Source organism: Vanessa atalanta, chromosome 17 (genome assembly GCF_905147765.1).
Source record: "Vanessa atalanta chromosome 17, ilVanAtal1.2, whole genome shotgun sequence".
In the NCBI taxonomy this organism is placed as follows: domain Eukaryota; kingdom Metazoa; phylum Arthropoda; class Insecta; order Lepidoptera; family Nymphalidae; genus Vanessa; species Vanessa atalanta.
Genome location: NC_061887.1, coordinates 4900939 through 4927684, shown reverse-complemented (window position 1 = coordinate 4927684; position 26746 = coordinate 4900939). Strand labels below are relative to the sequence as shown.

General features: G+C 32.1%; 1 protein-coding gene across 1 annotated transcript; it reads right to left on the bottom strand.

Annotated features, from left to right (window-relative positions):
* Positions 1-701: 701 nt before the first annotated feature.
* LOC125070317 lies at positions 702-26347 on the bottom strand. The gene is made up of 23 exons (XM_047680129.1): positions 26246-26347; positions 16300-16413; positions 15878-15963; positions 15539-15797; positions 14385-14666; positions 14176-14308; positions 13965-14107; positions 13414-13600; positions 10717-10829; positions 9302-9379; positions 7917-8603; positions 7745-7847; positions 7546-7649; positions 7030-7402; positions 6509-6669; positions 5412-5590; positions 5047-5186; positions 4211-4447; positions 3851-4001; positions 2713-2946; positions 2289-2464; positions 1787-1924; positions 702-1015 (listed from the first exon to the last, which is right to left on the bottom strand). The coding sequence occupies exons 2-23, from the start codon at positions 16364-16366 to the stop codon at positions 832-834; spliced, it is 4215 nt and encodes a 1404-aa protein (XP_047536085.1). The 5' UTR covers positions 16367-16413; positions 26246-26347; the 3' UTR covers positions 702-831.
* Between the last annotated feature and the right edge of the window lie 399 nt (positions 26348-26746).

Genomic DNA, 26746 nt, shown 5'->3' with positions numbered 1-26746 from the left:
CATGGTGTAATGTATGTACATGTATGTCAATATAGGCAAACATATTTTTCTAATAGAAAGTTTGTTGGCTTGAAAGAAAAATGAAGCAAAATCGAATATTACAATACTGCGAACTTATTTTTACAGGCACTAAAATAATAAATAACGTACTAATACGATATTATGATCAAGACTACTAGCTGAATATATTTGCATGAAAGATCTTTTGTAAAGATAGCTTGAAGCATATTCGACGTGGAAGATTTTCATCCTATTGTTCTATGATGAACAATGCAGATTCGATCATGATTCTTTTCGATGATTTCATTCAAATTATTATTCATTATAAATCAAGCATATGAAAATTCCGTGTAACATTCTCAGGTTTAAGCCCGCAATCGTTGGTTAAGAGTCACGTCTCCTAGCTACTGGATCCAGGTGGTTCATCACTTTACCTAAACTAACTATAAAATAATTATAAAAAGATTATTTCCGTAGTAATTTAAATATAAATTATTATAATATTATTAATAGGCAAAGACAAAACAACCGATTTTCTTTTTTTTTTGTTTGGTAGCTAAAAATAGTATAGGTACACACCTACGTTAGATTTTTGCAAATTTTTACTATATAAAATGAAACACATAATAATAACTGTAAAATTTATTAATTAGTACTGTCTTAAGATAAACCTTTAATAGTATAGAAGAATTAAAGAGTTATGTAAAAAAAAGTACAAAATATAAATACTCTTTGGACGGATTAAAATCTGAGCACATTTAGGCAGTTATTCTTAGCAAAGTTATGATTTTATTATAAAAGTTAGATATTAATTTTGAGGGTTCTTCGTATTTATGCATGATGATCACGTCGGTCCGGCTTCAAGTCCATTGAATGCAAAGAACGGAGAGACCGAGATCTTTCGAACAGCGAAGGGTCTGTATAAATAGGTTCGCTGCCGTCGTCAAACGCATTCGCCAATCGACCGGAGGATCCTGCTTCCTCACCCATATCTGAGAAGTTTCTTCCAAGTCCACTGTAGAAAAAAATAAAAATTTTGCAATATGCAGGAAGAAAACTAGTATTAGTTCTAGTCGTCACATGTAAATTATTTTTATCATGATAAATTAAAAGAAATTACTTAATATTTAAAGATTTTTACAATAAAGTGACATAATATTCAGTTCGTTTTTATATAAGAAATACAAATACACACTACACATATTTGAAATCAATCAATGCAGTTACTTGAAAGTGTTATCTCTTTTAATCAACGCATTCATTAAAACAAAATAGCGTTTTCGTCTTCAAAATCAAAATTTAGGATTCTCACTTCCCAGAGTTTATAAAGGCTAAAAACTGACATATATGTTACAGTCAAAGTGATTAAATAGCTATTATATATAATGACTGGTCATTATATATAATAGCAAAATGGACTAGACAATGTGATAAATTAGTCACTTTATCAGTATATTATTTATAATAGCGGGTCCACCTTAGCCAAAGTAATAAATTTGGTCTAATTTACTTTATAAATTAAAGTTAAATAACTTTATAACAATGTTAATTAACGTATAATTATTATTTATGACAATGTTATTTTAATTCTTAAAATAAACATTATAATTATTACTTTTCAAATAACAGTATAATATTGTTCCACATTTACAGTTAGGTATGTTTATCTGAATTGAAGACATTATAAATAATGGCTAGAATATATATATATATATATATATATTATATCCGGAGTTATTACTTTGGCTGTAACATATATACAAATATATTATGTGGTCGGCGTTACCTTAGCGAGAAGGGTTTATGTAAATGCGAGGCGGAAAAGAGTGAGGGACGCGTGGGGTGCGGGGCGGGCGCGGCAGCGCGCGGGCTGCTGTCGCGTGCGCACACCTGCAGGTTCTTGCGCACCACGCGCCAGTAGCGTCTGCGGGCGCACACTCCAATCACTTACAAACGAAAAGCAGCCCTACGCATCCTACTGATGGGGGCTAACTCCGGTGACAACATAATTTTATTGTTTTGAAATGAAAATAAATGAAAATTTAGAAAAAAAATTATAAAAAATTAGTCTATCTCTGTCAGTGGAGGAGGTAAATTTTAACACACCTCACTTAAACGTAAAATACTTGAAGCGTAAGTTTGATGATATGATTCCAAAAAAGATCATTCGCGTAATTATATCAGTCTAAGATGAGACAGTAAATTGAGTTTTCTTACTACCATCATTCATCACTACCGCTACTTAGAATCTTTTAAACAATTAAACTCTAAAAAAAATTTCAACAGACTTGTATATGTAGAGCGCAACGGTAAGCATGGCCAGTAGCAGTGACAGCAGCACGCAGAGAGCCACGAGTAGCGCGCGGTAGTGTTGCGGCGACACGCACACGCCCGCCACCGCCACCACGGGCGCGGAATCCGCTACGCCGTTCTCCTCGTTCAGCTCGTTGCGGTTGTCGAACACCTTGAGTTTGAAATTTAACTCTTTTGTACACACATTATATGAGTCACCCTTAATACTTCTTTTAGTTTGTTATGATTGTCGAATTGATTTGACATATTACTCGATTATGACTTTGAGAAAAAGCAAGCATTCTTGCGACCATGATTTCTTAAATGTTTTTTAGTAAGTCTTTTTCATTTAAAAAATATGAGAGTAATTTAACAAAAAATAAGTAATTGGAATCTATATACATTTCCTTTTTGATTTACCTCAATCATCTTTCTAACGTGACTTGGTGTTTCAACTTCATCCTTCAAATATTTATCAACGCTTGCCTCTTCATATGATACTTTAAAAACGGACGCTTCGCTTTTGTTATCGGTTTTATTCGCTTTGTCATCTTCTTTGACTGCTGTTTCATCTTCGATTTCAGTGGAGTTTGTATCTCTTCGTCGACGTCCGAATGATGGCTCTGATCTTCCAGTGTGACTTGGGCAATATGCCTGAAAATATTAATCATTTATAACAATTATTATTATAATACCACGTCTATTATTATACACATATATTATTAATCTTTTAATGAATAACATTTCACACAAATTTTGACGAAATAATGAAAAGTTGATTTATTATAAGCAGAATGAAGAGTTCTATAAATAAATACAAATAAAAAGCAAGAATAACCGTTACTCAAAAAAGTTAGTTGAGAATATCGAAAATATATCGGCATTTATTATTAGAAATATGCAAACATGTAAAGATTACTGGATTAAGTTGCACAAATATAGACATTAAGGTACCGATAACCTAGACTCAACCCTAACCTTAGCTATTGCGATAACAACTTGGTAGTTATATTTTTATTAAGGCCCATTGACGTAAGTAATGTTATCAGCTTAAAACAAACAGTTATTTATTTACATGTAACTATAAAGAGTTATTTAAAAGTTTATTTCGTCAAAATAAAATATTTTCTGTAATATGATCCTAATATATAATATATCCTTGGTAGGAACTATATAAGACTAAACAGTTTTAGAAGATATAGACTAACAGCGATTAAAGTCCATAATTATGCGACAGTTTTTAAGATTTTATCTTACACACGCTAAATATGCAGGATGGCTCCCTGACGACGCTCGATATTCTTCGGTGGGTGACTTACATGACCCTAATAGATATTAGATACTACATTTGCCATGCACGGATAAAATAGAATAAAAAAAATGTATGAGGTGTATAATATATAGCTTTTACTTCACTCATTTTAAATTTACGGATCTATCAATTGTACTTCAGACAATAAATATACGAACATTCTTCTAAATATTAAAACCCGACCATAAAATGTATGAATTTAGACTCAATTCAATTAATTTGTAGTGGTAGCATGATATCACTCACCGGCTGGCAGCCATCTCGACAAGTTCTGACTGTAGCTTCAAATACTAAGAAGTTCGATTCAGGTATCTTGAAAGCATTGAACCTCGCTTCCAGAGAATCGCCGCTACGACCCTTGTCTAACTCTGGGAATACGTCAGGGTCTACTGGGCACCTAGTAGTTTGAATAAAATTATAGTAATAATATATTTTATTTACTTCTACAAATTATTGGTGCAAAATTTAAAAAACCGGTGTTGTACCCGATACTGGGTATGTTTTAAAAAAAAATCGAAGCAAGATATAACTATAAATAAAAAAATCATTAAAAGGCGTATTAATAAGTATTTGATTAATAACTGCATAAAAATAAAGATTACTTACCCTACTCTGTCAATTAGTTGAACTGAACGTCCGGAATATGGATCACGAGCGATCACGTTGGTAGCAAATATATCGGTGGCATAGTTATACCCGTCCTGTGCTTCAAGCCTGAACGTGAGAGGATCTCCCACAGCTATGGTGGTCGTTGGTCGGCCTTGGTACAATATCAACAAACGGACCTTCGAGTTCAGCGAACTTTCCTCCGGGAGATACTCAATCGGTATCGGACTTCCAGATCTGTCAACCAAGTCGTACCCAAAACTATGGTTAGACTTTAGATAGGTTTACTATGGAAAAGGTCTGCAACTTTGAATGAAATCTACTATTCCAAATTGTACATAAAATGTACATAAAACCGAGAAAAAATATTCAGAAGACTCCATTCAAAGTTATTCGTTAGTAGCTGTTAGTTTTATAACAGCACTCAAAATCAAGATAAATAAAATAGACCCATACATATAAACAAACCTAAATACCTAGCACTAGAAATGAAAATTAAACTAACTACCTAGACACACAGACAACAAAAAAATTCAATCGCACACAAACAAATCAGATAAGCGTAAAATCACGTGTAAAATAAACACTTCTCAGAAACCTTAAGCCCAGACTCATAAACTTTCCACTCTAGGAATACTAGAAACATTACCCTAAATAACTAGACACGCTCAACTTTAAATCACGCAATCTGTTAACTGTTAATACGAACATACAAAACGTTTGCGTCTACTTGAAATGTTTATATATTTTACAATGATTTCCTCTTGAAGTTCAGGGAATCAATTTTAAATATATTACTTTCAAATAGACACGGTTTATTTGAACAAACATCTCACCCAGCTCCGATGTAATTCGAAGTCACGACTGCTTCGGCTGGTCCTCTAAATAAGCATGTTAAGTTGAAGCGTTTGTCTCTCGAGGTCTGAACGTTATCACTAAATTGGACGACGACGATATTGGTCATGGTATCACCGTACTGAAATCAGGTTACAAAAGTGAAAATATTCTTCGGAAAAAGTTAAAAAATAGAAGACAACCGCTTCACTAGATCTCATCTAAAATAATTATATTTTCCAATGTTCTTTTTAATTATGTCGTATAATAATATATTATAAATACAAATAATTGTATTGGGACATGCTTGAGCAACAAAAGTTCCAAAATTTCGCATTTATAATATGACATAAAAAATATTTCATACCCGTTGAGTACCGCATTCAGGGTAGCCATGGGCTCCGGAAATCCTTAACGCATTAACAGTGCCACCATTGCCGCGGAAGAAACATCGATCATAGAAACCGTATGTATACATCCGTCCGTAGAAACCTTCTGGTAAACGCAATGTGAATTCCATGCCATCCTCGTTACAAACTTGTGAAACTGGAAATAAAATTATTTGTTAATACAATTTTACTCGTTTTCGATATGAAATGAGAGTAAGGAGATTTGAAATTGAGTTATCCAGCTCATTGCTATTCAATAATAATTTAACATTATTCGTTAGTTCACTAATAAGCATTATTTATCTCCATAATATAGTAGACAGCAGTGTTAATATGATGTAATTCATATATCGAAAAACTGAATATTTTGTATACCCGCAACTAACCTATACACATATGTATTATTTGACTATTGATAGTTTTTATTAAGAGCTTATAGGGATATATATAATTACTATCATATAAGACATACTAGGTACGTCCCTCCTAACATATTCTAGCCACCATAAACGGAAATTAGATACCTTTGCAGGAGTTCGCTCCGGTACACTATTATTATATTTGAATAAACGCGTGAAAAATTTACGCCGTTTTTGCGGTAAGATATATTGCAGTACGAGCGGATAAATAACTTGACCCAAGACTGGTTTTAGATAAAAATAACGTCAAAAAATGATCGATCTTGATCTCAGAAAGATTGAATAAATTAGACCATAATTATATAGAAACCGTAATCGTGATTATTTCGATCAGAAATTATTTTTATAGATCTTACACTCAATACTTGTAAATTTACTGCCATGATATTTTTGAAATTGGTTATTTTTCTAAAGGTAGAGAGGTATTCTGTAAGAAGAAACTCGAAACTCACCGCAGAACACGAGCGCTAAATGTGAGAATGTACTATGTGACATCGACTATAATATTTTTAAGGATATTCATAACGAAATGGTGTGACACAAAAATAAAGTGTAATCGGTGTGAATTCTTAAGCTCTCAAGATCTCTTTAATCCGTGATAGTCGAAACCTTGGGTTCAAACTTCAACAATTCAATTTTAGTGATGATTTGATTACCATCGAGACAATCATCAGCGATTCTTCCGAGAGCTCTCTCGTAGAAGTCGTATTCGTTGGCCGTGTTATCGAAGTGCGCCGGATTAGCCGCATCCAGTTCTCTCGTGTCGCGGTCGCTCAGTTCACAATTATCACGTGGCTCCGCTCCGTAACCTACATCTCTGTAAATATCGCGCATTAGTCATAATGTAAACAAAGAGTATATTTAGAACTAGTTTAAATCATTTCAAAACTAGTTGGTGAAAATAAGAAAGTCTCCTGAAACCCATTTTCTGTTATTGTGAATTAAATGTAGGACATACAAATTTAAATATTGATAACATTGAGAAGACTATGGATTATCGTTCATTAAGCTTATCCCTTAATATAACGATTCAAAAATGCCTTATCAGAGTATACTAGAATAAGAAATGTTTTGATTTAAATAAAATATTTTAATAATAATCTTAAACAGAATCAAATAAGTTAAAGTAATATTTTAAATTAATATTGGTAGGTTTTATTTAGTTATATATATGCACCTGTAGTTGAATGACCGACAGATAAAGTCTCGCGCTTCAATACATTCTCTTTGGCAATGTGCCAAAGATTGAGCGGTTGTGAAACGACGCACGAATCGCCTCTGCATGCGTTGCCGACCGACTTGTCTAAAACTATCTTCTTCACATCTCGATCCTTGCCAAGGTCTTTGACCGATAGGCGGTCTTCCACCTAAAGGACCACCAATCGGTCCACCAATTGGACTACCGAGTGGGCCACCAATTGGAGGTCCAATTGGTCCACCCACGGGACCTCCTATGGATCCTCCGATGCCATTACCAATTGGAATATTCACTGGACCACCAATCGGCCCAATAGGTCCATCTGGTTCATAGCCACCATAACCACCTCCTCCTAAAATATCGTATAAATATTAACTTATAAAGATAATAGTCGATATGGAACAATTAATTAGGTGATCATTACGATTTTAAAATGATTTCTTTTAACACGATAACCAAGCTATAAATATACTGTTGAATTATATAGAAACTCACCAATTGGTCGATCCAATCCTTGTGAGGGATAACTACCACGATAACCACCAGGTCTCTCTGCAGGTCTTCTTATTCCGAATGTTGGTCTTGGCTCTACGGGATACCTATAAAATGTTATGTAAAAGTAAATTAATATAAGTATTTTAATATATTTTTAATCTTTATCCCAGTCGTCGAGCATGGGTTGTCATCAACATACCTGTCAGGGCCAGGTCGAACACCCCTGTCAGGGTACCGGTCACTAGGGGGGAAACGATCGCCTGTGGGATAGTCTGAACCATAATAACCGCCGCGTCCGTAACCTGTTTGGAAAATGTCATGGCTAGTATGTTACAAATACATTTTAACCTAAATGGTATATTTATGCTTACCAGGATATGATGATCCGGTCGGCGGATATTTATCATATAGATCAGGATAACGGTCCCCACCCAGAGGTATCGGGTCACGGTTCACACCAACTGGATAGCGACTGAACGGGTACCGGCCAAGATCGTTCGTAGCAGGGTAACGATCCTGATCGAATCTTTCAGGATATCTGTTATACCAGGGTCGAGGATACCTTCCTCTGTCAGGGATCGGGTATCTGTCATTGGGATAGCGATCTGGGGTAAATCTGTCAGGGTAAACGTCAATAGGATACCTACTGACAGGATACCGTTCAGGGACTGGATATCTACTTATGTCGTTAGGAGGATCGTAAGGAGGAAACCGTCCTCCGTCAATTGGGTATCGGTCTCCTACTGGGTACCTTCCACCTGGATATCTATCAACGCCCGGCGGGTACCGGTCGTTTGGAGGTGGGTAACGGTCTGTCGGGAACCGATCCGGTCCGACACCAGGGGGGTATCTGTCATCCGGATATCTGTCTACTGGATATCGGTCACGATCACCGGGATATCTATCAGGATAGGAATCAGGGCCGACCGGGTACCGGTCATCTGGTGGATAGCGGTCTGGCCGAGATGGGTAGCGATCGTCCTCGTAGTAGCGATCGTCATCCGGATAGCGGTCTACGCCAGGCGGATATCTGTCACGATCTCCGCCATTGCTACCACCTTAAAAATCAATTAAAGAAATTAGTAGGAATTCATGACTTCTTTGGAATGTTAGTCAACTAAACCTACAACATTGGTTAATACAAGACTACATACTAAAATACTACTTTCTAGTTACTAGTTATACAAACAATAATTTTCTAGTGACTGACTACTTCTACCAAACAGTCTATTTACTACATATTTTTATACTACAATATTTAATTAAACGTAGATTTTAGATTTAGTCTGATGATATTTCCACCAAAACTATATCTTAGTTAAAATACGTTTAACGATCGATGGCCTTACTTATAAACGTAATTTTTCTCTCATTCTGCACTGATTCTCACTGATCTGTCTTTCGAGAAAAGAAGACACGTCAGTGTAAATCAGTGCTAAACAACATTTATATTTATAAATGTTTGTAGTACCCTACAAAGAGTAATTTAAAGATTTGTAATTCAATTAAAAAGTGACGAACATTTTGTATACCCGCAACCAATCTATATACTTACGCTTACGTATGTATATATTACAAAATACTAGAAAATGATTTAAAGAATGGATAATCATAAAAATTCGAAAAATGCTACTACAAACTCATGCATACGTTCATACCGTGACGAATTATGGTAACCAAAAATTCATAGACTCTAATGTCAATGAACTACAATTAAAATTTCGTTAGGTATTTTACGTCATGCATCTAATCGAACCTGATGAATTGGTACCCCAAGTAGATTTTGATCCACCTCCTGAACCACCGGCCTCGTTCTCTCCACTAACTAGTTGATCTAATAGAATAATATTATAATGGTGTTATTTACAGAAAAGAGTTGGTACTAATTTTTGTTTTTATTTTAAATTATTTGTTTTAATAAAGTTTAATATTTTATTTTAAATATTTTTTTTAAATTAATTTATTTAGGTAATTCGTATTTATTCAACGATTTACTCATTATAATTATTTTCAAATATTCATTTCGTGCAAATTTTTGCTCACTTTTGTTTACACTTTACTTTTATGGACTATTTTCCCTATTATATAATAATTTGCCTTATGAAACATTTATACGCCAAATTATTTAATTTTGACAAAATGCACACTAACACTCTGAATTAAAAACAATGAAATGCTAAGGAATTAAGGATATTTGATAGAACTCTTAAACCATTTATGGACAATTATTTATGAATTAAAATAAGAGCGTCTAATTACTTAAATATGTTGTTATTGAGTACTCAATACTATCATTATATTATAAAATAATTTATAATATTTTATACTTCTAATACGATATTTTATATTTAGGGCAAAGTATTATGACATTGTCACGCATGATATAGGTACATAGAAAGTTAAGTTAAGATTACGTTAGAGAGTTTAAGATTTTTTTCTGAGATTGATTTTTGCGGAGATATTTGCTTATAGTTTTACTAATCTATTTTTGTTGGTAGTTTGGAATACCACCACTCGGTATTCTTGCACGAACTATGCTGTTCTATATTAAGCCATTACTTTCGAAACTTTCGTCGTTATTGTCGTTACAGAACTTATCATTTACGAAGACTGTTTCTTCTTCAAATCGATTTTTATCTTAGTTTTAACCTTGACGGGTTCAATGTGTCTTATGCCAATTGACCATTTATAGAGTATAATGGATTTTATTATGACTCTTTATTGTATTACATTCAAGAGTGGTTTCTTTATTGATATCTTCCGTTTGAATACATGATATGTTCTATTTATAAAATGAATTTCCATCTATATCTGGTACCGTTAAGAAGGACACTTTATAAAAAAATTGATTTTCTGTTTTTTTATTTGTTAGTATTTTTTATTTATATTAGCTACGAGTAGTTATCGGGACAGTTGAGTAATTGATATTTATATTAAAATTATGTCTATTATTGAAATAAAATGTATTTAAAAAAATAGTGTTTTAAGAATAGATATATTTATTTTATTATCTTTAGTACACGCTTAGTCGTTTAGCTTAGTTACACTGATTAGTTTTTATTTTATTAAAAACAATTTATATGTTGGTACATATTTGTTAATGTTCTTTATAAATTTTGACTTTGTTGTTGTCTATTAGAAAATGTTTACTTTATATATAAAAATACTTACGCATGAGGTTTTCATAGTAATCGAAGTCAGGATCGTACAATAAACGCATCCCGTCTTTCTGGTTGTATCTGCTGAGTCTGCAAGTTCTTGCGCGGTCGCTATATACCGCTGACCTGGTGGAAACAATTATATTTTATTATGTAGGCTATTTTAGTTAGAAGAAATATAATTCTTTTCTGTTCGTCCTTCGCTATGTATAAGATTAGTATTGTATGGAAAGAGTTATCTTTTATAAAAGGACAGCAAGTATCAAAAGCTTTTAATAATGGAGAGGCTTAGTTAAAGCCAACTTGGTTTTCTACGTGATATTTAGACCAGAAGACAGGCAATCAGTTAAAAATTCTCGTTTCTTTATGATATCGGTAAGCGGACGAGCAAATGGGCCACCTGATGGTAAGTGCTCACCACCGCCCATAGACAATGGCGTTGTAAGAAATATTAACCATTCCTTACATCATCAATGCGCCACCAACCTTGGGAACTGATATGTTACGACCCTTGTGCCTGTAGTTACACTGGCTCACTCACCCTTCAAACCGGAACACAACAATACTGAGTACTGCCGTTTGGCGGTAGAATATCTGATGAGTGGGTGGTACCTACCCAGACGGGTTTGCACAAAGCCCTACCACCGAGTAAATTTTATCATATTAATACCCTCAAATTGATGTCTACAACATATGTTATGAACAAAAAAAAAAACAAATTAAAAAAAAATGTATATCAGACCAATCTATAGGTACTAATATTATAAATGAGAAAGTAGCTTTATCTGTTTCGCTTTCACAGCTAAATGACTGAACCAATGTTGAATTAATGCTGGTACGAAGCAAGCTCGGACACCAAGAACGGACATATGTTACGTTATTTTAGCATTTTAAAAGGTAAAGTTGTAGATGAGTGGTTGTATGTAAGTTATTGAAGGAATTTCGTCATAAATTTAATTACACGCGGGTGATGCCGCAGATTCAGCTAGTAATCTATAAATTAAATACACGAACAAAAATACAAAAATAATATTAATATTATTATTATCTAATAATTAAATACACTATGTGTGAGAATAGCTTATTTTAATCAAAACGTTATGAGAATAGAGCTTTATTCCGCTTTTATTTTTATTATCTGTATATTTAGTCTGTTGCACGTGCCAGTATTTACAAAATAGAGTTTTGTTTATATTATTATTTATGTTAGTATAATAGAAAAAACTTAGGTACTTCTTTATTTACATTTATAAAAATGTATTCTAAAGATCGAGAGTGAGATAATAAAATATATGTCATTCGCTATCGTTCAATGAACTTTAATAAGATTATTTTAAGAGTAGTGCACATGGAGGCCGGCTCCGATTGTGTTATGTTTAAAAATAGTTAAAGTTGTTAACACAATTTTACACGTTCGGTAAATAATTATTATAAAATAATATTTATTACAATGTATTTTTTTTAAACAATGTTAATTATTTTTTATTATATAATAATACATAAATCATTATACCCATAAAATATCATTGTTATGAACGATCGCTTACTTTCTTTTGACACATTATTTTTTTTTAATTTTTTATTTATATTATGTCTCAAAGGCTTTAAGATAAAATAAAAATAATATTCGGTTTAGAATACCAATTTCGTATAATTTATAAATTTAAGAAGTAACATTATTTAGTGACAGTTTATGTAATTGTGTAAATGATTCTAAATACAATTGTGAGATTTTTTGTTTGTTACTTCTTCATGTCTTAAGTTCTTTACAAATTTTGTCGCGTTGTCAGGGATACACCCTCTCCCCATTTTATAAAACCAGTAGGTATAATATATGTTAAATATTGAAAAATCTCCACACGTAAATTTCAATTCAATAAACAAACTAATAATCATCAAATCATCTGGATACTCGATACTGAGAAATAAAATCGGACCATCTGTAATATGCAAATAAAATCACTGATATTGATATAGTTGAATTACTTTCTAAACCTGTATATTTAAAACGTGTCATCGGTCATTACTCGACAGACCAATCACAACACCCAAAAATAGGACGCGATAAAAAAGTATGCATACGCACACATTGTTTTGATTGTACTTGATTTTGATACGTGACATAGCGCTCTCATTGATTAAGGCGTATGTTATGAGAACATACTGCTTTATTGATTTATATAATATGATAATAATAGCAATGTATGTTTCTGTTTACAACAATATGTTAAACTGATAAAACGAAGTGTCTCTGTGTTGAGGTAATAACAATATAATACGAGTCGCAGTTACATTGTAATTAGCAATTACGGTCGACCGATAAAGCTCAACATTTTAATTCTATGTTTTTTTTATTAAAAATGGGGTAAAAATTCTACTAGATAAGGTAATCATTCATAGTCTTGTGCTCCTATTATATCATTATAATGATTAATGTGCTTAAGCCTGTTAAAATTTTAAAATTAAAGTGGCAACCTAATTCTAAAATAGGATTTAGAGATAATAAGATTTTAAGATGAAACAAAAAGAAGAAACGAACTCTAATTGTTCTAAATACAAAATTTTCTACAACTTTATTTTTGAAGGTTTTATCGATATTTTACTCGACATTAATCGTAAGAAAGAAATATAAGAATTTATATTTATTGTATAAATATATCTACTTCATAAAATTGTATATTTAATCAATTAATAAGATTCAATTCCTTACCTGCATTGGAAGCTCGTTTGCCTTAAACATTCGTCCAGGCATTCGCTGAGCGATCGTCCTGTGATCTCCGAATGGAATTCTCCGGTTATACGACTGTTTCTGTATCTCTGGAAGGCAGTGTCTGGTCTCCGGCCCGGTGAGAATAAGTGTGATGTCACACTGTTGTCCGGGTACTCGGTCCCGCGAGCTGTCACCCGATGAGAGACTAATCATTGCGAGAGAAAACCTTATTGTGGTTTCATGCTATATAAACCCAATATAGCTGCTTATGTTTATTTTATTTTCTAATTAGCTGTGCTTTCACTGATTCCCTTCAGAAGATTCTTTGTCTCAATATCAGATGATTAATATTATGTATTAACGCATGCAGCTAGAACTTCTTGTGACCCAGAATTTTAAAATATCTCCTATGCACGATGAATAATTACGTAAAAACCACACATTTGTGAGTAATAAATTAATTATATTTTTCAATCGGTACCTATGAAACAGATCAATGTGCATGGAAACGATTTTCTACCTTCAGATTACAACATGAATAATATACTTACGATTATCTAAGCAGACGAGATCGTAGAAATGATGCGTAGGCGACGCGCTGACAGTCACGTCGTCTTTTTGGGAAACCGAATCTTCTTCTGAGAGAACGCATTGCTTCGTCATTGCGTCGTGTTCAATGGAACGACAAAAATACCTGAAATATTACCAATGTTTGCGAATTCCAATAACTTGAATAATAACGGATTAAAGAATCACACATACTTTTCAGCACGGACGCACATCGCTTGACATTCGTCTAAGGTCATATTCGAGAATACATCTGCTTCAAATGGTCCTCCGAGCCTTTTGTTTTCTTCTTTGATAAAAACAGCTAAACCGTCACAGCGACGCTCAGCTGGGATAGACAAATATATTATAATATACGATATAAATATAATAATAAATCAAAAAAAATTTAAATGTCCTGTTACCATTCAGGCAAGTATTTTCCAAATAATCGGCATTGTGATCATCTTCAAGGAGTTCAGGATGAGTCCTTCTAGTAAATCTACTCAATGAACAAGTTCTTAATGCGGAGTCATATGTAGCGGATCTACAAACGAAACTGAACTCGCCCAGACATTTATCCTCACATTCTGTTCTATTTGCTACCATGATTTCTTTCAAGTCTGATGGTGGAAGCTTGAGACGTTTACGCGCATGACGTTCGAAAACGTAGCGCCGGGAAGGACATTCACGTTCCGGTCGGTTAGCTAAAAATACAAGGAAGAAATGCAACTCATGTTTTAATGAAACATATGGATCATTAATATGATCTATAAATAAATCCAATGAGAACGGTCCTTGTTCTTTGCCTTGTATTATACCTAACAGTTTAGTTATTAAAAGTCATGTAGCAAAGATAAAAATGAGGCAATAAAATATTGATATAAATACATATTTTCTCTGGCTATGGCAACACCTTGAATAAGACTAAGTATATATTGATCGAAAACAAATAGACGTGAAACGTCAGAAATGTCTCACTCAAACATTCCATATCAAAATTGATTTGTATCCTACTCAAATTCAATCACCAAAATTCTACTTTCGTTACACCCAAATTTAATTTAAAAATTACGTTAATTTACTTGGTAATACATCAAACGTTGATATATTGCTAGGGTAAATATTTCGTACGCATGTGTGCTCAAAATGCAACAATTGACACCAATGGAAACGAACAATGGTTATTGTTCTCTTGTTAAAGGTGTCACTTCAGAATTCATAGCTTATAATTATAGTGATAATTATTATGAGCTCTAACTATAGCAGTTATCCTCAGAAAGTCAGTCATCATCAGAAATTATAGGACTCAACAAAAATTTAGATCAAAATATCATCACAAATAAATCGTATTTTTTAGGATATATTTGCGATGACGTCATTATAAATATATAATCCTTGTTTACTTTAAACACTTAAGAGGTAAATGGACTCCTGTTTCTACATATAGATATGCTACAAATATTACATGTAAATAAACCATTTATATGCAATAATAAAGGAGTTATTGAACTTTGAACGACAATAATATAAAGAAAACTTTTCCTGTGCCAAAATCCAAAATTAAGAAAAAACTTACACGTCAAGCAAATTTCGTTGAAATGTACGCTGTTCGGAACAATCATTAGTGTACCAATTCCTTCAGGCGCCGCTTGTTCTCTTGTCAAGTAGCAAGTGGATTCTTCATATTCTGGCTCAGGACTGAAAGCAGCTATTCGAGCTCCAGGTTGAAAATCGATAGAATTACAAGTCCTAACCAAACTATTACCAGAACGATCACGTAAACATAGGTCCTGACATTTTTCTAGAACACGAAAGGGTGGCGCAGTTTCCCGTATCTGAAATTAAATCAATTGTATTACATATTTTTGTATAATTTAAACATTAATAAAAAAAAAATGGTACTAGCGATACATACAACATCATCGTCAAAACCGTGAAGCTGTTGATTCGGTAATCTCTCGTACATCACTCGTCCCATTCCTTGGTTACATGTTGTTTGAGCTAAAAGAGAAAATATTTTTGTAACTTCACTATACAACTTACAATGAGCAATTTAAGAAGCTATTTTTCTTTTTACACCGACGCAGACATACGTGGCATTCAAATTTGACATGTTATTACATGGTCGGGCTAGTGGTACCACCCACTCATCATATATTCTACCGCCAAACAGCAATACTTATATTGTTGTGCTCCAGTTTGAAGGATGATTGGGCCAGTAGTTTCTAAGGTTGGTAGCGCATAGGCGATGTAAGAAATGCTTAACGTTTTTTAGAGCTACAAAATAACGAAATAATGTCATATATTTATTATAAATGCAAATTTTGTATTTAATACCATTAGCCATTGTTAGCATGGTGAGAGCAGTGAAGGCGTGCATCACGCGGGACCCCCGCGGCTTCATCTTCCTGCTGGATGCTGTTCCTCACGTCACCGACCCTGCATAAGGCCCTATATGCAAATAAAAGCGTTCAAGTTATCGTTTAATGTAAACTTATCTAATAATACATTAGATACAGTATTCGATAATCACATCTAAACTAAGCCGATTCTGTATCTTGGATGTTAGGTTATTCCTATCTAACAATTTTGGTACACACTTAACATTAATAATGGCACACACACAAAATTAGTATCACAAAATAAATTTTGTTATTATTTGTTATTTTAGTTTTATTCGAGAACATTATTTTAATGATGTACATTCATTGTGGCATTTATATTACTTACGAGTCTTTGTCCACATATTTCGTGGATATTTACTTTGCACCTACTGAATACTCAGTGAATCTTTTTATTTTCATGAAAAGTTTACATTGGGACATAGGCGATATTTTTAATAGTTATCATTTTCTTGCACCTGCACACACATCCTATTAACCGTTTATGTACTAAGTGTATATCATGGCTTTTCAGAAAAAGATAAAATGCAATTAAGGTTATTGTACGAAAACAATGTGTCGAAAAAGAAACTTGTTTACTTGAAAACATCCTGACAATCGATGTTTAAACAGTGTCAGCCGATAACGTTGAAAACAAGATTATTTGTAGTACTATATCAAGATCAATTGTTTGTTATTATATTATTTAACAGAATACTATAAAACAAATAACAAATATATATTAAAAATATATTTCTTTTTCATTGTAACTCATTTTGTATTCTTAATATCTTTGCAGATATGTGTATGTATAACGCTTAGATAAACCACATGAAATATAACGTCCGTATAATTTCGAAAATTACTAAAATCGTTACTAATTTTCTGCGTAGTACACTAGACCACTATGAGTATAAATCATCGGTTGGCTGCACAGAATGAATGTGCAGAGACAATCGGGAGCAAGGTTGAATAAATATTTTGCTGTACACAATATAGCTGGGGTACATAGATTATGATTGCTCAGAAAATCATAAGAGCCAATAGACATAATGTATTATATACATCATATTATACGCGGAAAAAACAATTGACTTAGATAGATTATATATCAATAACAAAGAAGTCTATTTCATAAATACATATCACGATGACTTGAAACACCAACTGTGTTGGTCATAAGCTCATTATTACCTACCTAATAGCTTATTTGCTAATTATTTACTAACATCAGTTGCATGTCGGTTAACTTCATTGCAAATATGGCTAAAGATGTTAACTGCATACTTAAAAGAAACATAAATGTAACCTTATGAAAGTTATAAAATAACAGTCAGAAAATATTATTAAATCGTAAGATTTTTGCTAAAGTTTTACTGACGTGACCCAGTGGTTAGAACGCGTGCATCTTAATTGATGATTGCATGCTAAAACCAAGGCAGCATCAGTGAGTTTGGCGTTAAAGGAAAACATCATAAGAAAACTTTCATGCTTTTAATTTCCCTGAAATCTGCCACATGTTTATCCACCAAACCGCATTGAATTAGCGTGGTAGAATAAGCTCTAAAACCGTCTTCTCAAAGGGGGAGACGGCCTTAGCCAGCCAGGCCAGCAACTACAAAACAAAAATAACAAAAATAGCTGTCACTATTAAAACATAACAAGAGCTAAATAATTTAAAAACAAAAATAATGTAATTTTTTTATATGAAAACACTTTTTATACAACTTTAATTGGCAATGACGTATTATCATCACGTTCAAATTATAATAGAAAGTACAGCAAAATAGCGGTACTCGAAAGCAATCAAATTTATCAGAGTAATATCGCAATGAAAATAATGATTGTCGTTGTATTTGCCATTTAATATTGACATATCATATGACCAACAAAGGATCGGTTATTTAGATGTTTAACTCGAATAGAAAATATGCATTGGATAGCTACAATTAAAGTACTGTTAACCTTTGATAACTATTGACATTTAACTTTGTAAATGATACTGTTATGTTGAATAGGCGATACAAATTCTGTTGATAAGGCTGCATGAAATAAAAAAAAAGTATTATTCAGTATTTTAAATATTATAAATACTTAATAAAAAATGCACTGAAGTCAAAAGTGATGTTACGGTAATGAAAAGTTTATTAATTACTGGTATTTTATATATTTACGAAACTTAGAAGTTATCAGTTACTATTGGAATCAGTTATCAGTTACTATTTACTTTCTAACAATAACCTAAAACTAGGTTTAGACTTTCGTCATTAAATTAAATCTATAATATATTATAGATATTGAATTATACAAGTGACAAATACATTACTTTTGTTCTATTAGTCCGCCCTAAGAGACTTTAAATTTTATTAGGTAAACGGTCAAGATCCGTTCTTCAAAGATTTGTCTAAGAACTCATATTAAATCAAAATATACAAGTACGTGCGTCACGTTATAGTGAATCAACAAAAGCGAATACAAACTCCCAGTAAAGCGAACCAACTACCGTACTATACATACACTAATAGGTAGAGTATGTATAGACGTAGTACATCAATAGAATTAATATTATTTAAAGTGAGGGCACATCTGGCGTCTTCACCAAACGCTTTACCGCACCGCTTTATAATGCACCGCGGTCTCCGTCTGTCTTTTGTTTTCTAATATTGTTTGTTCATATAAAATGAATCTCTTCGTTTTGAAGTCGGTTAAAATGTGTCTTATTGGTCGCCGAACTATTATTACTGCGCGATCATGACATGTCTATAGAAATAATTCATTTATAACTATTCATTAGAGTTGAGTTATTTCACTTTACATATTTTATGACAATGACGGTTTTTAAAGCCAGTAAGATATACTATCCATGACAGTCTTTTATTTTAAAAGTTATACACGATGTTTTCCCCACGACTAAAATTAAAATATTACTGGTTTGTTGCACAGTATATGGTTTCACTACATTTGTTATTTACATTACGTCATTTTAATCAAAATAGACGCAACAGAACAAAGCAAGACAATAAAAAGCAATAAGAAAGCTAGTGAAAAATTCGCTGATTGCGTGATATCCTTTTAAGTATCAGATAATAATTATAATTAAAAAAGAATCGATAAAGTTATATTGAAAAACTATAAGAACGTAAGATACATTATTTGTATATTAATAAAAGACAATTACTAAAGACACGCACTGTGTCGGCAGCCACAGATAACCGCAGTGCAAAGTAAATATAAGTTTTGATTATTTCAACAGCAAATAATTTTCGCCAGTCGAAATAAGATCTTTCGAGAGAAAAATAATTTAACTTTCTCTATAATTATAGAATAAAAGAGAGCTGTTATCTTATCAGAATGCTCTGGACTTGTTTCGTACATTTTGCGCTACGTGTTCGTATCTCAACGAACTTTACAATAAAAGCATGAAATAGACAAACTTAAGTGAGAAGTACAAGATGATTCATCTACTATTTAAATAACAATAAACATTAAATAAAATTAAAATCTACATAACAAAAGCACGAAGGCCCGTAGTAAAAAAATATTTGGTGTTTCCAAAAATTGTGCCGATGGAAAGCGGATATCCATTTCCTGCTCTTTGTGGCTGACCGATGTCCTCGTCAGAGCAATTTTGAGTAATGACATAGTCTAAATTTTATACAGTTATCTGTGCCGTGAAATCACTGTCTGCCTTTTAAGGACACGATTCATAATTACTATAAATTTGCTCTTATCGCATGATAATCAATGATAGAAATAAAAACGTAAATTCCTCAACACGCGTCTTTATGCAAAGGAACAAGTATTTATTTAATTTATTTTAAATAAAATTGCAGTATGTATGTATATTTCAAATACAAGTCTTAGGGCTTATTCCCCTGTGATAACGTGGATTACGCATGTGCTATATTTTATTAAGATACACGAGGTTTTGTTAAGGCAAAATAGTCGTCGGTAAAACGTAGTCAACTAAATGAGTTATAAACAAAAACTTAAGCAAATGATTTTTTCTGGTGCCCGGGCTCCTTGATCACGATTCACGTGTTCGAGTGTGTGTACCATCTCAACTTTGAATTCTTTATACATAGACTTATTAAATAAATACGGGAGTTATAAATATTAAAAGAAAAACATACTGTTAGTGTTTGTTCATGTTTACTTGAAAACAATAATTATAATGAACGAGGAAATGTCCTCAGTTGTAATATGACGTTCGTTTTTATAAAAAGCAAATAGGTCAACGTGCAGATAAGCCATTCTAAGATTGATAATAATAATTTATATGTATATTTTAATTATTGTTTTGCATGATGTCTGGTCAGACCAAGTATTTCCCTTGAATTGTTTACAAACTATTATTTAACCTCACCTGACATTAAAAAGTAAGGATCTCAATGTTTTTGTTTTTATTTGTATATATGATACACGACATACTGGTTTATTAAGGTTTTCTATAGACCAAAGTATTTATTGAATGGAGAAAAAAAGGGTAGAGTAGAGAACTATAAGAAGATTCATCATTTGATTGCTTAAAGATGGAACTGATTATATATGTATATAAACAATACAATATTAGCTGGTAAACTATTGGGTACGTAAATAACTTTCCTAAAAATAAGTTTAAAAAATCGTGCTTTGAAAGTACCTACTAAACAAGACCATATTTTTGTCTGACATTCTTATCCACAAACTATACAATACTAGTTGTCGCCCGCGGCTTCGCTCGCGTTTTAGGGGTTGGTTGTCGTGTGTTAGACAAAAGAAGTAGCCTATGTCCTTCCTTGGAGTTCAAGTTTGCTTCATACCAAATTTCGTCAAATTCGGTTCATTGGTTTGGTAGTGAAAGAGTGGCAGACAGACAGACAGAATTAACTTTCACATTTATAATATTATATAGTAAATATAGTAATATATATATATATTGTAATATAGTATAGATTTATCGTTTAATAAGTAGACGATAGATGAGAGAATAGCTGTAGTCGTATGCCACCTCGCATTGAGGATCGATACTACTGTTATAATGTACTCTAATACTATAAAATGTATTGTTGTGTGTAAGCAAGAAATGGTAATACGTTTGTGTTGATTGGGTCTTTTATATGATACCAAACACAGAACATTTAAAGTAAAATCCATAACTTTACTTCCTCTAGGCGCCATATTTAATATATAGTGATACAACATTCATTTGCGAATTATATATCAAGTAGTTTAGAAGTTATATGACAAAAGACGCTTACACGTCCAAATCCTTTCCACAGGCTGGAAAGGGTACTACCCTATCACATGTACTGTAATAACGGTTTCATGTCAATCATTATCAGTTAGATATAACAAAAGTAGCGAAAGTACGACTCGAAACGATCAGTGACATTTAACCGAGCCGAATGCGGAAATCCATTCATCTGGTGACAACTTAACGGGATTCTTTCATGACCAATCACCCACAACGATAGTGTGAAAACTGTTCACCTATTGTGAAAATGGGATTGGCTAGGATTGGCCCGTGGGAAAGCGTACTATTATCCTTACGCTTTCGTAATGTTTCGAAACACAAAAGCGCATAACTAAATAAAAACGGTCTGTACTTTGTAGCCATACCTGTAAATAGGTAAGTATTTTTAATTTAACTATATTAAAAAAAAAAGAGATTTATTTATCTGAATTCATACGTTATGACATTATGCAAGCAAATTCGGGAACTTAGTAAGTAGTTTGAAAAATTGATCAAAGTCAGATAAACTCTTACAGAACGCTTATTGACTTTCCAGACTGAAAAAGTCCAATGGCATTTCAATAAAAACAATTGAAGCTTAATTAGTTAATATGACTTTGCGTTTGGAAACTGGAAGTAAGAGAGTCGGTGTAAATATAGAAAAGAGATTTATATAGTGTAAATACCTTAAGCCTATTAATTATTGCAGTAGGCAACTTACCATTAGCGACTAATTTTCCTGACTGCCTTTCCGTATAAAATGAAGTGTTGATAAATTATATAATTTAGAAAAAAAGGAATACCTTGTTTTCATCTAACATCATAATATACCGTATTGAACAATTTGTTATTTTTGTTATTTGTGTGTGAAAGCCACGGGAAACAGTATCTTCTCTTTGAAGTTCTCTCAGTATATTAACTTCGCAAATCATTCACGATTCCAAATATAAAAAAGTAATACCCTCACTTAATGATTATCAATGCAGAAATTAAACCACGAGATGTTTTATTTTAGAGGGAACCTTTATTTCGTAACCAAAAGACACATCAAGAAAAAGTTTTGGAGAAATATGACATTAAGGAAAATACTGAATCCCATTAATCTTCAACTAAACCTAACTGAATTGTTTGCATAATTAAATTAATAATAATAATAGTATTCATAAACGTAAAATGCACAATAAGGCCTTGACTGACTTTCCACGGAAAATTCTGTATTCAACTTCATGCTTAATATAACTATGTGTTGCTTTAATCAAGATCAATAAAAATATTCAGTGCAATAAATAATGAATTGATTTGTAGGTAACACACAACCTGGATAATTTTATCAGTATACGGAAATTCAAATATTCCAATACAGATAAAATATATTCCGGTGCTTAAGAAATTTTAGTTCTATTTTTATAAATAAAATTTATGATTACATATATATAATATTCTATATAATAAGTAAAATTATACGTATTACGTACTTAATTGTAATAATAAGAACGGCGTTTACGCGCTTTTTTGATTAAAGATAAAATCTTACTCACAAACACAAAGTAAACAGCATCGTACGACTGCAGTTGCTGCATGTAAGTGTGCGTACGTACACATGCGCATAAAATTGCATAATACGTGTATTATAAATAGAACTATACTTAACTACCGCCGCGCTACATAGTATAATTGTGTACAAATACAGATGGTAGTACATCGTTGCGCGGTATTGCTCACGGAGGATATTACATCTACTTCGTATTAACTAATAAACTAAGTGACGTTTTTCTGTAATGCCTAACTAAAAAATCTATTAAACCAATATTCATAAAGCATACCAGAAGATGGAGAATTTAAATCAAATCAAAATATACTTTATTCAAATAGGCATTTACAAACACTTTTGAATCGTCATTTAACAAACTATTTAAAGTAAAGCTACCACCGTTTCGGAATGTAGATTCTACCGAGAAGAACCGGTAAGTTAGTTACTCTTTTTCAACAGCTAAAAATAGAGTCATGTTAGTTAGTTAGTAGTAGTAGTTAGTTAGTAGTTAGTAGTAGTAATACATTTACATATATATGTATGTTATGTCTCCTGCCTGGAAGTAAACAAGCATTAACTCCACGCTTATTTTTAGAAGGTTTTAGTATATAATATTATTAAATATAGCTACTCACAAGCATGCATTTCGTGTTCTTCTGGATGCTTCTATGAAACTAATTGCGTTTTAAGCACGCTAAATGTATGCATTACTAAAAAGTAATATGACCATATTTATTTAACTTGGCCGTGTAAAAATTACTACTCTGTACTGAATAAAATTGCTATAACTGAAGGGAATAAGGGGTTGCGTTAATTACGTAAAAACAACCTTCTCCAAATTTTTAACATCTATATATATAGTTAATTGTACTTTATGACAAACTCTGTAACTATAATGGCGGAAAAGAGTAACTACTTAGTTTCTTGTCGGTTCTTCTCGGTAGAAACTGTTTCCCGAACCATTTAGCTTTACATTTAAATCGACACTAACATGACAATTCAAAAGTGTTTTTATCAGAAAGTAATTTTAGTAGTAAACATCTGAAGTTATATCACTTAAGATATATTAATGAATGGTACATTATGTGTATGATTTTAGGTAAGTTAATAATTGTCTTGTACTTTTGCTATATTAGGTACAGCTAAAACACGTACATACAACAAGAAACCGTTCTTAGCCCATGCATAAATGAAGAGTAGCAATTCTTGTATGGTTCTATGCTGTAGGCAGACAAACTAATAAAGAAGCATATAATAAAAAATGGTAATAATAATATATTTATTCTTGTTAAAAAGGCAGAAGGTGAAATAAAACTACCTAACATAATTTAACAGCCTGTAAACGTCCCACCTTGGGTTAAAGCCACCACGCAGCTCCAATGCGGGTTAATGGATATATACATGGGAGAGAATTTCATTGAAATTAGGCACATGCAGTTTTCCTAGCGATGATTTCCTTCACCGCAAAGCATGATTTTAGTTATAAATACAAATTAATCACATTTCAGTTCAGTGGCGCTTGCCTGGTCTTGAACCCGGAACCATTGGTTAAGATGCACGAGCTCTTACCACTGAATCATTTCGGCTCTAAGGTTATGATTTAATAAGCGTTTTTTTTATTTTTTAATGAATTATTTGTATTATAAATATGTTCACACTAAAACTTCATGATTAATTTATAATGCATATACATAAAAAATATTATCAATTAAGTTATAACATTTTTATAGTTACAGAATATCAAAATAAAATATAGTTATGTGTAATAAATAATAATCAATAATTACATTGTATAATATGATAATGCATGGTGAGACTACCTGTAAGTAGTAGAACTTTTGCCTCGATCATTTTTTATTTTTTATTTTGGATGTTATATTGTATTTACTGTTGGTTGTCCTAACGAAAATAAAATAATATGAAATAAATATATTATTTGTTTCAAAATTAAAAGCAAATACATCGAAAAAAAATTGATTGCTGATAATATATCTTTAAAAATGTACATAAAATTTTCTTATTAGAGGATTCACCGAGGTTTTAATGCAAAACGAGAAATTGTTTCCGTTATAATATTAACGTCTCATAATGATATGTGATAATTATTAGGCAATATACCTGTATTATATTCATAGGTACGTAAGTAATCCTAACATCAGAAACTATATTGATTATCTTTCATTATTGTGTATTAACGGCTGCTTCACAATATATTTATGATAATATAATGTTTATACAGAAGAATATACAAAAGTATTCCATAAAAGCTGATATACATACAATTAATACAATAAATATGAATAAACTTGTCACCCCTACTTTCCGTTTGCATACGGTACAGAGAACGTTTTTGGTCAATGGTATACGCATATATAATAAGATACCGGGAAATGTAACCAATTTACCATTTACGAAATTTAAAAAGTTTAATAAGACTTATTTATTAATTTCATTAAAAGAGTACTTTAAAAAAAAAAACGCCTGGATTTAGGCTCGGTTTCCATCACAAGACACTAATTATTGTAAAAAAACAGCATTGTAAATCTGTTTATTTGAAAAGAGCAATATATAATATGCGAGTTTCTTGCCGTTTTTTCTCGGCTGCTTTCCGAAACGGTGGTAGTATTTTAATATTGACGATTCAAAAACGCTTCGTTGTGAAGTTTACTTGAATAAACTTGATTTGATTAAATACTATAAAAAAATTAATATAATCAACTGGTACTGCTGGTCATGATTTTTCAAATAGCTATTTCCTATTGTATTTGTATAATATACTATAATCTATATTATATGTAAATTAGATAACAGAGTTTCATTTGCGAACTCTTTTGTTTCTCAATTTCTTATACTTGCGTATATATGTAGTTATATAAAATATTTATATACTTAATGAGTACAATTTATAGCAGAGTAGATAATTTTTTGGTATGAAATGTTCAAAGTAAGTTTACTTATAAAATATATTAATGACATTCGGTATAAAGTGATGTTTTAATTAATTTTATATGTCAATATCAAATTACTATTAATACAATTTTGCATTTAGCCAATGTTCATGTAAAATGTCTAAAAACTAGTTTCAAAGGTAATTTAGTTTATTAGACATTTTAATTGTTCATCTATTTATAAACTTGCATCAAATTCTATACTCACTTAAGCTTTTCTGAGGAGGCACCTACGGATCGTAGCGTGACGTAGCACTATAGTAACTACACTCCTATCGAAAAGTCCACTTATGTATACTGGCTCACGGGTGCACACCTGGACAGTCAAAACTAAATTGTGGACATTTCTACACCATAATTCAGTTAAATTACATCAAGGGGGGGACTGACAATGGGATAGCAGCATGAGCGAATCACACCAACGCTACGCATCGCTAATTTTCCATAGATATGCTGACCGGTGACCGAACTGAAATCATCAAACATGATAGATGTAAACGTGAACCACTCAATGGTTTCGAGGCTAATATATATTTTTAAATAATGATAAACTCATTACGCCTAATCATAAAACTGTAATACTTAAAAGTTAATTTTCTCTTTCCATATGTTTTAAATGATTACTATCTTATGTTAGTACTAAACTAGTCAATCTAATCCAATTCAAAATATATTTATTATATTTATAGTAATGATATTTTAATTAAAG